This window comes from Chiloscyllium plagiosum, chromosome 22, assembly GCF_004010195.1.
Source record: "Chiloscyllium plagiosum isolate BGI_BamShark_2017 chromosome 22, ASM401019v2, whole genome shotgun sequence".
Lineage (NCBI taxonomy): Eukaryota > Metazoa > Chordata > Chondrichthyes > Orectolobiformes > Hemiscylliidae > Chiloscyllium > Chiloscyllium plagiosum.
In genome coordinates, this window is record NC_057731.1 from 12,145,232 (window position 1) to 12,158,146 (window position 12,915).

Here is a 12,915-nt window from a genome sequence, read left to right on the forward strand (position 1 = left end):
CGGAAAGGTGTGGGGAGGGAAATATATCCCTGGTGGTGGGGTCTGTTTGGAGGTGGCAGAAATGTTGGCGGATGATTTGGTTTATGCGAAGGTTGGTAGGGTGGAAGGTGAGCACCAGGGGCGTTCTGTCCTTGTTGCGGTTTGAGGGGTTGGGTCTGAGGGCGGAGGTGCGGGATGTGGACGAGATGCGTTGGAGGGCATCTTTAACTACGTGGGAAGGGAAATTGCGGTCTCTAAAGAAGGAGGCCATCTGGTGTGTTCTATGGTGGAACTGCTCCTCCTGGGAGCAGATACGGCGGAGGCGGAGGAATTGGGAATACGGGATGGCATTTTTGCAAGAGGTAGAGTGGGTAGGGCTTCAAGCCCTACTCCAGGGATTTGAGCATAAAATCGCGTCTGACAGGTCAGGAATGGGAGATTGCTGCACTGCTGGAAATGACATTCTTTAAGACTGTACACTCAGAACAGATTCTGGTGTGGGGCACGTCTCAATTATCAATGCCACCTCAGAATGACTATAGCATGTTACCTGTCTTCACTTGTGGTGCAAGAGTTGCCTTTGCAGTATTTCAAAGGAGATTATCTGGTCATTTCTTTTTCTTTGCAACTGAGTTGCCCAAGGCATATGGTGGTTTTATAGAATTGTGTGCACACTTTCAGTCCTGGAAAATGACAAGGTGGGGGAAAGGAAGAATTTCTGTGCAAATGACCGTCTTGGCCATCAATGTCTGGGCTTGCTTGTGGCCCAGCGTATGTAAATATGCTACAAGAAGTACAGAGGAACCTTGATTATCTGGTATTCCCTTATCCGGCAAGATCGCAAGGCAAGACGCTTGGCTAAACTGTGTTATGCGGCATTCCATTATCTGAATGTTTGATTCTCTGACAAAATACTCCCGGCCCATGTTTGGATAATCAGGATTCCTCTGTACATCTAAATTGTGAATCTATGAGCAAATACATAAAGATAAGAACCAATTTTGTTTATTTTGTTCAGCTCGTTCTATTTTGACATGCATTGTTACCAACTCCTTTATGAATTGCTACTTAATTTTGCAATATTCATTTCATTAGTCGTCAACTTTTTAACAAACCCGCTCAGATCATGGGACTTTTTTGCATTACTACTCAGACTTGCCATGTTGAGTCCACATCTCACAAAGTGAGATTCAAGATGAATCCAAAACAGCTATAATTGGTGCCAGTAACTGGCATATAAGAAATGAGAAGCCCTTGTGAAGTTACATGGTTTAGTGTCAGTAGCTGCACTACAAATCATTGTGGTATTTACTTGAATGATTGGCATTCATGTTCGTGGATCCCAGACATTGTTTGTAACAGTTTGCTTCCAAAGAAAATATTCTTCCGCTTTTACCAATCAATCTGCAATGTAATTTGAGTGTTATCTATGGTACAGGTGGAACCAATGTTTACCCTTGTCATCCCTTGGCTTTCTTCTTCACACTTTTGTGCTAAAATATTTGGAGCTGAAGCTAGCACAGAGGTCCACTGAGGCCCATCCACTCCTTAGCAGCTTTCATATGTTGACCCTTTTTTGTAGGCGAGGTCTCAAAGCACCAAGATTTTGAACCAACCAAAGCTGCCACTATCATTCAAATTTTATACAAGGTTTCTACAAATTGGAAAACTGAACCATTGCAATCTCTCACCACAAGCTTACTACATGACTGTCAAGTGGGCCCTCTTCAATGAAAAGTATTTCCAGCATTAAACATTTATATCATTATTGTCTAATATAAAATCCCTTGCTTTGAAAGTGTGCACTGTGGAATTGAAAACCTTTGTCCACAGAGAGTACCGTTACAGTTTCAGTTTTTTAAGATGGTGAATTGACGTCAAAATTTTGTTTCATAATGTTTAAAAAGGGTACCCTTAAAAGAATATACACTTTGCTATTTAAATTACTTGCACCAGAAACAATTACTGTCTTTTTTTTGACATACAGAAGATTAGTGAAGTGCATGCATTAACAATTGATTACTCTAAATATTTACATGTGAATGCGGAAATCTTCGAGCTATTGTTCTTTTCAAAAAAATTTAAGTTTCATTTTACCTCAGTAAATTGTATCCACTGGTAATAATATCATCTTTTGGTATTCTTGGAATAAAATCCATATTTGATTAGTGAATTTTTTTGTAGACTCATTACACAAAGCTTGATGGATAGTTGCGTTTAATGCCATACGTCACCTTAAGACAGCAGGGAGCTTTTGATTCCAGACTTTTTGTAAGGTAATAACCTTGAGCAGAGTGTATTCTTATAGTAAGCATTGCTGTCTTTACTGAGTCTTTCAGGTCAGTGAACTTTTGGAAGTTCCACAATGCCTTGATGTTTCCTTAGATTACCACAGCCAGTTGTTGTTTTTATGTGTTCAAATTTGATGTGGTAGTTGGGGATGAGGAATACTAAATTTTCTACTAAAGGCATGATGTTTCTCATTTAACTTTTGCTCAGGAAGCTTTCTTCCAATGAATCCTGCATTGCTCTTTCTTTTCTGATGTGGCTTGGAGTTGATCGATTGTTCACTTTTGGATGATTTAGTGCTTTTGCTCTTGTTTGGAATTTCACTGCAGCTTCCTCTGGCCAAAGAACTAATGGCAAGGTCCAGAGCAAGGAAGGCTACTTTGACTACGCAGGGCATGAAATTCTGAAAGCAACAGGTATCAAGGTACCCACCATGTATTAAAATGAGATCTCAGTTGTTCTGCAAACAAATGTTTCCTCAGGCCATTGCAGTATGAAGATATTTGTGATATCACTTGAAATGTTAATGCATGAAATCTGTTATCAATTCTGGCCATCAGTAAGACTAGCATAGCTTTAATTGTAAAATTTGATCTGTCAATCTGATCTTAATAGAATCAGATTGAAGCAACACAGAAGGAGGTAATTCATCCTACTTCGCTTGCATGGCTCTTTAAAGAGCAGATCACTTAGCTGCATTCCTATACTTTCTCCATAGCTGAATAAATTTGCATCTTTCAACAGTTTATTTCATAATGAACCTGCTTCAACCACCCTTTTGAGTCATGATTTTCAAAATCATGCACATTGCTTTTTTTTTCCTAATGTTGCTTCTAATTCTTTTGCTAATTATCTTCAATTTATGTCTTCTGGTTAGTGATTCTTCTGCCACTGAAAACAATTTCTCCTGATTTACTGTCAAACCCCTTGATAATTTTGAACTCTTGACAAATCTTAATTTAATCTTCTCTGCTTTTTGGACAAGCATACCTTTTTTTTCTCAGATCTCTCCACATGCTAAAGTCTTTCTTTCATGTAACCATTCAAGTAAGTCTCCTCTACCTCCTCTCATAATTCCTGAGCCTCCATCTGTGCTGTTTCAGTCTTAGATCCTATGAAAAATAATAGACCACATTATAAAGTCAAAGTTACGTTGCCTATATCGCCCTGCATGGGTTAATCACGGTTTCCCAAGCTGAGAATTGGGACACGAAGTAGGGTCACAAGCTCCAAGATCTCAGTGGCTAATGTTGAGATTTCCTCACCCCGTGTCACCACACCAGTCCATCATGACCTGTCATCCCCTTTTCCTCATCCCTAATCTGTGTTCTTTTCCTTGCATCCTCTGGTGACATTGGAGAAAGTGAGGACTGCAGATGCTGGAGATCAGAGTCAAAAAGTGTGGCACTGGAAAACCTCAGCAGGTCAGGCAGCATCCAAGGAGATGAAGGACTTATGCCCAAAATGTCGATTCTCCTGCTCCTTGGATGCTGCCTGACATGCTGCTGTGCTTTTCCAGCACCACACTTTGACAACTCTGGTAATATTGTCAATTTGCAGTCACTGAAATCACAGTAGGCAAAAGTCAGGAAACACTGTGTTAACAGTTCAAGGTACAACTCTGACATCTTCATACTGTTGTAGTCTGTGGAGAGATTTGTTTGCAGAACAATTATAAAATCTCAGCCCTACCCTTTCGTTTGAGTTTTAAAATGTGGCATCTGAAATTGGCTATAATACTAGAGCTAGTGTTTTATGGACATATATCATATAACTTCCTGCCATTTGTATCCCTTTTAATAACATTTTCAATTTGTCCTTCAACAACTCTGTTCTTGTATCCCCTTTAAAATTCTGTCTCAAATTTCAAATTACCTCTCTTCATTCTTGCCAACAATCTGAATCATTTCACATTTCCCTGCGTTAAATTTCATCTGGTATGAGCGTCTAATTCAGCAGTCCATTTTACTTATTCTGCAATCCATTATAATCCTCATCCCTGTTTACTACATTACCAGGTTTCAATTTTTCTGCAAACTTTAAAATTGTACCCTGTATACCAAAGTCAGTGTCATCTACATATACATGGGAAAGAGAATCAAACTTAGCACCAACCCTCTGGAGACCTCAACCCTCCACAGTCTGAAGAACTACTGTTCATCAATCCTCTCTGCTTTCCATCCCTTAAAAAATTTCTTACCTTATGTACCTTTGGCTCTTTAAACTCTGGATTTTAATTTGCTGAGAAACCTCTTGCATCCTAGTTTATCCAACACCCTTTGAAAGTCCAAGTCTGCAAATTTAACTGTCTTCTTTTGCCCTCATTTAATTCAACAAACTCAGTTGAATTGGCCAAATGCAATATGCCTTTACACATCCCTTTTTCCCCCACCTTGAGGGACCTGTGCCTAGTTTGTATTTGGGCTCTTCTATCTTTGAAGATCTCTCATTGCTCATTTACTATTAGACCTGTCATTCTTGGATTGATACTGGGTGCCAATAATTTGGATCTTTTAAAGTTCAAATAATTTGGTCCTAGATTAGCTTATTGAAAAGTTTCCCACCAGCAATTAGACTAACTGAACTGTACAGGTCAAGGCTATCCCTGCCCCACTGTTTAACATCCTTTAGTCCTCATGTGCTACTCCTTCATCTTAGATGAATTGGAATATTTTAGCAAGAGCTTCTGCAGTGCTTCCATTATCAGTCTAGTTTACATCTCATCAATACTGGTTGTGTTTTCTATATTTTGTCCCATCTATAATATTTAAATTCACAGTCTTTTTCATTGTCATTGGCAAAACTGTTTTTATTAGTGAAGGCAAGTACAAAGTACTTGGCATATCATTTCCCTTCACAGGATCTTTTTGTCACATACCTGCTGAAATCTAGCTTTCGGTGTCTTTTTACTGTTTATGAATTGTTTTTTAAACCACCTATTCAAACTGACGTACCTCAATGGGAGATAGGACTTGAACCCAGACTGTCGGTCCGAGATGTAGGGAAACTATCATTGTTCTACAAGCATCCTTCAGGTGGGATTGTTAAAGGATCACAAGTAAACATAATATCTCTACACCACTATGACCCTCTATGTTTATAAAACAAAAGTCTTTGTTAATCTAGTCTCATCTGATCTTTGCTTCTATTTTCATTTTTCCTCTGTATTTGGATATATTCTTGGTCCTCTACAGAATTACAAACCTGACGATAGTCAGAGAATCCCTACAGTGTGGAAACAGGCCATTCAGCCCAACAGGTTCACATCAACTCTCCAAAGACACTCACCCTTACCCTATCCCCGTAACCCTGCCTTTCCCATGGCTCATCCACCTAACCCGCACAGACACGGGGAGAATGTGCAAACTCCACACAGACAGTTGCCTGAGGCTGGAATTGAAATTGGATCCCTGGTACTGTGAGGCAGCAGTGCTGACCACTGAGCCACCGTGCTGCCCCTCGTCTCATTATCTATCTTTGCCATCCATTTTCCCCACCTTGTGGGACTTGCATCTAGTATGTGTCTGGACTCTTCTATCTTTTGAAGACCTCCCATTACTCATTTACTATTAAACCTGTCATTTTTAGATTGCAGTCCACCTCAGCCAGAACCTTTTTACCTCCACGAAATTAGTTCTTCCCCAGTTGAGTATATTTCATATTTGATTTTTCCTCGTTTTTTTTCCACTATAATATTCTGATCACTTTTTAAATGCTCCACCACCATTACATGTTTTACTTGCCTTATTTCATTCCCTGGAAATAAATATGGAGTAGCTTCTTTCCTCATTGGACTGGATCAAAAATGTTCGGTTGTGTCGATCTCAGCAATTCCTCCCCTTTGTCTAACCTTGGTTAGTTGAGGTTCCCTCTTTATCATTCCCATCAAATTCTTGCATCTTTTTGAAATTTTCCTGAAAATTTGCTGCCCTAGTTCATTCCCACCATTTAATCACATGACTGTCATACTTAAACTATATAGAGCCAGACCACACCTTGGGTAAGTACTGTGCATATTTCTGTAAACACATCATAAGGGAGGCATTTAAGTTTTGGGAAGGTTTCACAAAAAAGCTGCAATGCTGTCAAAAATATGAGGAAGAAATACTGGCGGAAGCCGAAAAGGAAATGTGTTCACAAAGGTACATAAACAGTAAATGTAAATCTTGAAAAGAGACCAAGGGCCAACCAAAGAAGGAAATATTAGGAGGGATGAGAAAAAGCTGTCAGAAGTGGGTTTGACGAGATTTTTAAACAAGAGGAGTTTTGGGATATAATTCCAGTTTGTGGAACAAAGGTGATTTGTCACTAATAGAGGTGTGAAGGGAGGCAAGGTGATGTATTAGGCTATTCAGGAATAGTGTGTTGGGTGTTGTACAGGTGAAGAGGTTTAGAGGTGGGGAGTGAAGATAGAGGTTTAAATACAAGTATGATGAGTTTTAAATTTGAGACATTGGGAACCAAGAGCTAGTGCAATTTAGGAAGAGCACCAGTGTTCAATGAGAGGAATTTGCTGCATGGAATGTGTATAGAATATGCAGAAATTATATACTAATTTTAAAAACCGTTTCATGTCTATTTGGAATGTTTTTGGATGATCAAACTAAGATGTGTTGAGTGACCTCCTCACTGATATGTCTTGTCATATTATAAATATTTCCTCTTCCTGCCAATATTTCCAGCACATAGCTAGCAGCTCTAGAGCATAATCACATGTAATATTTAATGTGCTAGTGTACTTGATCTGCATTTTATTCATTAAACATACTTATTAATTTCAGAAAACTTATCAACAGTTTGAATGGGATTGAAAATAATTAGTCATATCTGTGCTTCCTCATTAGTCAGCCTTTTAAGCCTGCAACTAATTACATTGCTTTGTTAAGGCTTGATTTGGTGTGCTTTTACAGTCAATTTATCCCGTAAACTTCATGCTGTAGCTAACAGTGGGCAACAAAATTGATCGAAAAGAGAAACTGGGCATAGGATAGCTGAAACAGAGTATAGTTAACAGGACTTGATCAATAAGTAAAGTAGTTGAAGACACTAGGGTAAGTTGATTTGATTCTGTTTTCTGGCAATAATTTATACCTTTGACAGAAACAAGGAGAAAATATAACTTGAACATAGATATTGAGTGACAGTAGAAGGACAACTTCAATGTCACAGGTGAGGTGAGAGATGATGGTGTATACCATAAAATAGGTTCTCAAATGATTAGCATGTTGTGCAGATATTCTTAATGTTAAATAATGTAATGCAGGGATCACTTAAGTGAAAAGTGGATCCACATATTGAAAATTATGTGCTTAAGCATCTTGAAAGCAAATGTGTCCATTTTGGAAAATAAATAAAGTAAGCTGTAAAAAAAAATTAATATACAACTCACATCACTAGCTTATTGTTGTCATTCTTGCTACCAAACGTCATGTAGAATATTTGAGCATTTTATTATACTTGCATTTCGCACAACTTACAACCCAGTTTTCTTTAGTATTGTTAATTATGTAATGCAAGGTTCTTCCGGAAAGTTTGAAGCTTGAAATGGTTCTAAATCTTCAAATATTATGATTTCACCTAATGGCCTAATGAGGAAAACGCCAATTGATTTGATTTCAGCTATTTAAACTGGATGAGTCCATATTCCTTGACTGATGGTACTAAGTTGGCTGATTATAGTTAAAGCAATAGGTGGTGTGCTGCAGTAGCCCTCAAGGGCAATTTTTGGAGGTTTGAAGGAGTAGTAGTTTTTATTCCAGTTGGAATTTTGTTGTTTGTGGCATCGGCTGAATACTAAATTATGCTCTGTTGTTTGGTTTCCGTGCAGAATAACCAGTTGTTTCAAGTTCAATGGTCACCTGATTTTAGTGAAATGTTGAAGGGTTCATACTTTCTGGGAGAGGGGTTAATAAATATTTATACAATGTATCAGTATTCCCTATTCTCTTTCATGAGAGCAATGATTTATGATACTGTATCACAACTGAAACTATTACTTTCCTACTTTGGTGAATTGCTGCATTTGTGTGTGTTGGGGCAGTGATGCCACACCTATTGGCCAAACTGCAGTGGCATTACATTACTTTCATACAGTTTTAAATTGTGCAGTAATACAAGTTCAATAATTGTCATATTGTAGACTAAATGCTTCTGTGTATTTCTCGTCTCATTGTTCCTGGGTTACAGAGAACCTAACGAAATTGGGTCCCGACTTAAATTTTCAAAATAATAACCACTGACACGTGAATAGAGAGAATGCATGTGGGTTACAGCAGTAAACAGGTTGTGGTCATTACACCCTTTGAACTTAACAAAGCATGCAAGTTCATTTTAAAATAAATCTCAGTGTGAACTATTTGATTTGGGGGAACAAAATACTGTAGCTATTTCTCCTATTCGCCATCTATGCTTATGCATGCCGGACACAGGTAGGATATTGTTCTATGATCATTTCATCTTACAATTAAAACTGCTGCACTCCAGCTTTGATGAACTCTCATTCCCGATGTATTAAAATCCACATGAGGCTTTTGTTAATGAAATATATTTAGAAGAATATCTTAATTTGACATTCACCTGGCAATGAAAGCACATTTTCAGAAAAAATGATTGATGGGCACCAGCACAGGTTGTGGTTCTAAGTTACTGCCAGTGACCATCTTTGCATTCAAAGTAAGGCAAGGACTTAGCTTAACTTTGGTTACAGTGTGAATAGCTGTTGCTGTGAAGTTCTGCTAAGGTGAATACAGTTGATTGTTTTGAAAAAAAATCAAAGAAATGTTCAGTATTTTTGAGACAGAGTCCAGCTTTCATTACTTGACTGATGTAGAGATATTCTTCTGTGGAGTGCAAGAAGGGATAATGATTTCCAGTGTTCCATTGAAAGCACTATGGTATCAGCTAAGGCCTGTTTGTGGAAATTGAGCAGCGACAGACTCATTAGTAGAAGTATGGTGAGAGGACATAATGAAATAAGTTACAATACTGGCGCCTATACAACAATGTGAAAATTCACCCAGGTACATCCCATACACAAAAGCAAGACAAATTCATCCTGGTCAATTACTGTCCCATCAGTCAACTATCAGTCATCAGTAAAGTGATGGAAGATGCCGTCAACAATGCCATCACGCAGCATCTGTTCACCAGTAACCGGTTCAGTTTCTCAGTTTAGGTTCCATCAGGGCCAGTCAGCTCCTGACCTCATTGCAGCCTGGTTCAAACATTGAAAGAAAACTTGAATTCGAGAGTTGAAGTGAGAGTTGCATCAGGCCACGTTTGACTGAGTGTGACATCAAGAAGCCTAAGTAAAACTGGAATCTATGGGAATTAGGGGAAAACTCTGCGAAGATTGGAGAGGCATATAGATGCACCAGACATGTAGGAAGATGGTGTGGTTGATTTAGATCAGCCATTTCAATTCAAGGACATCTCTGATGGAGTTCCTCAGGGTTGTTTCTTGGGCTATCTTCAGCTTTAATAATGACCTTGCCTTCATCATGTCAGAAGTGGAGATACTTATCAATGTCTGCATCCATATTCAGCACCATTCATGACACATCAGATACTGAAGCAGAACACACCCAAATACAACAAGATCTGGACGATATCCAGGCTTAGGCTGAAAAATAGCAAATAAAAATTGTAACACACATGTGCCAGCGATTGACCATCTCCAATAAGAGATATTCTCAACTACTGACCCTTGATATTCAGTGGCATTACCACAACTAAATCCCCCATTATCAACATTCTGGGGAGTTGCCTTGACCAGAAACTCTGGGGATTCTATGAAAGCCAAGTGGACTTGCCATATCAATACAGTTGCAATACAAAATTGGTCACTACTAGTGCTGTCCTGAATATATAATTTTATCCAGGCATTTCCTTAATGTCTACATAGCCAGGAATTGGAGTAAAGAACATATTAGAAACTGAACTGTTCAAAGTTTCTGTACTGCAATATTGGACAATATACATGCGTGTATTTTGCATCTTTTTTAGGGTGTAACAATTCCTAGCCAGAGGCGCTATGTATACTATTACAGCTACCTTTTGAAGCACAGATTGGATTACAAGCCAGTGGCATTACTGTTTCACAAGATGCAATTTGAAACTGTTCCAATGTTCAGTGGTGGGACATGCAGTAAGTTGTTATTTACTACTTTTTAGTTATATATATTTATAGGGAAAGGGCAGAAAATTTTAAGTGCATTCCTGTTTCAGTCTAACAATGTTGTTATGTTGCTTTTACAATTTCATCTTTCAAAAAGCACTCCAATTTGATATGTTTGATGCCACGTAGCTCTTTTAATACTAAGCAAACACTTCCCATCCCCTTGTACCCTCACCCAAACACCCCAAAAGACTCAGGTTAGTTGGGGAGGTTCACCATCAATGCTTCTCTGCTTGCTTAACCAAGTATCCATTACTTTTAAATTGGCCTAGAGAGTTAACTGGACATTTTATAGTGACATGTCTCTGCTGAGCTTATTTGTGCAATCAGAGCTACTGTATCACTTTTTATCATCATCATTACATTCTTAAGTCCAGAGGAGGTCAGTCATTATTCTAATGCTTTGAATGTTCCATTAGTGAGCACTAGAGGAAGCAAAACCTTGACCTTTGGGAAGGCAATGGGTAGATTAATCCTTTTAAGTTTCAAGATTGTGTGCCACTGACAGCAGTATCACTTTGCTTTATTTAGAGTATAACCATTTTCAGGAAACCCAATATTTGATGAGAAGAATATCTTGCGTTCTAGTTTGTAGCACAGTTATTAAAGAGAGATTGGCTATGGAATGTATATCTTGGAATATTTAAATTGCTAGCTGAAGCTACCAGAATTATTTATATTTGGCTTCATGAGGCATTTTGCGGATTGGTTACAAAAAGAGCATTGTAGTGAATATTTCCCTTTTTTTAAAAAAGGTGAAAAGCTAAAATTCTTTTGTTCTTTCTTAGACCCGATGTTTGTGGTTTCGCAGCTGAAGGTGAAGATCTTCACTTCCTCTTTGGGACCGACCAGGCGTGAAGACAAGTACATGTATTTTGATTTTCCTCAACCTCTACCAGTGTGTGGAGATATTAAAGTGGAATTCTTCCACAAACAGAACAAGATGATGAAAAAGGTTTGTTCCTACCAAATCTGGAGTCATTTTTATATACCTTGGAATATAGAAATGTGTACATATCAAGGATCCAGACACCTTTAGTCTGTGAAGTGCAAAGTAAAACATTTTGCTTTCAGTAGCCTTTTCAAACATGCAAGAGTGGAAAAGAATACTGTAGTAATTCCAGTTGTTTAATTTCCACACTCTTAATTCCATCAACAAAAGATTCAACAGCCAAATACAGTACTGAGATTGCATTGGTTTTGCAAACCATGCATTCAGATTATAAAAGCAAAATATTACAGACACAAGAAATCTGAAATGAGAACAGAAATTGCTGGAACTACTCAACCGGATTGGCAGCATATGTGGAGACAGAAATAAAGTTCACATTTCAAGTCAATGATCTTTCATCAGAACATCTTAACTTATAACCTATTAACCATTGCTGCGCACTGTTTTCATACCCTACAGTGCAGAAAGAGGCCATTTGGCCCATCAAGTCTGCACCCACTCTCCAAAGAGTATCCCACCAATACACAGCCTCCCACCCATACCCCATAATCCTGTAATCCACCGAGCCTGCACATCTTTGGTCTGTGAGAGGAAACTGGAGCACCCAGCAGAAACCCACACAGTTACAGGGAGAAATTGCAGACTCCACACAGACAATCACCCAAGACTGAAATTGAATCTGGGTCTGTGGTGCTGTGAGGCAGCAATGCTAACCACTACCACCATGCTGCCTGTGCCATCACCTATTCAAGTCCTCGTGAACTATAAAAATGAATTGTTAATTAAAAAGTCTGCTTGTATTTTCTTTTCTTGCAATTCAGTCCCTTTCAATTTTACACCTAACTGTCGCATTATTTAACTGTTCTGCCTTCATTATAAATGTTTTTCAAAGGGAAAAAAAAGCTGCATTCTTTCACCTCCTTTAATATTCTAACTATTTTGGAAGTATGAATCCCATTGACAAAATAGTTTTTGACTGAAACTATTTGATCTTTAGGTTGGTTGAGACCTAGAGCAGTGAACATTCATATATTCATAGAAGCAAGTGCATCAACCTGAGATTTAATATTTACATGCCAAGTGGACAAAGATCCTTTCCCAATTAGTTGGCTCAGCCTACTGTGGCAATCATCACATAAAACAGGACCTGAACAGAGAGTAAGAAATAATGCACAAATTGGTTTTGGGTAGCAGAGGTGAAATCCTGATGCAGCAGTCGAAGTCCTCAACATGACTAAAAAATAGAGAGCAATAGATTATTCAAATGTTGGATAAGTTATGAAACATTTTTTGAATGTAATTGTCAACAAATTTCTTGAATTGATTGTGTTACCACTACTGAAAATGTGTTGCTGGAAAAGCACAGCAGGTCAGGCAGCATCCAAGGAACAGGAGAATCGACGTTTCGGGCATAAGCCCTTCTTCAGGAATGAGGAAAGTGTGTCCAGCAGGCTAAGATAAAAGGTAGGGAGGAGGGACTTGGAGGAGAGGCTTTGGGAATGCGATAGGTGGAGGGAGG

At 38.5% G+C, this 12,915-nt stretch overlaps 1 protein-coding gene across 1 annotated transcript in view; it reads left to right on the forward strand.

Moving 5' to 3' along the window:
• The window catches only part of ptenb (phosphatase and tensin homolog B), a 154,961-nt gene that overhangs the window by 123,198 nt on the left and 18,848 nt on the right, over window positions 1-12,915 (forward strand). The window contains exons 6-7 of the mRNA XM_043712395.1: window positions 10,273-10,414; window positions 11,233-11,399. Of these exons, the coding sequence (XP_043568330.1) occupies window positions 10,273-10,414; window positions 11,233-11,399 (309 nt within the window). The remainder of the gene's footprint in view (window positions 1-10,272; window positions 10,415-11,232; window positions 11,400-12,915) is intronic.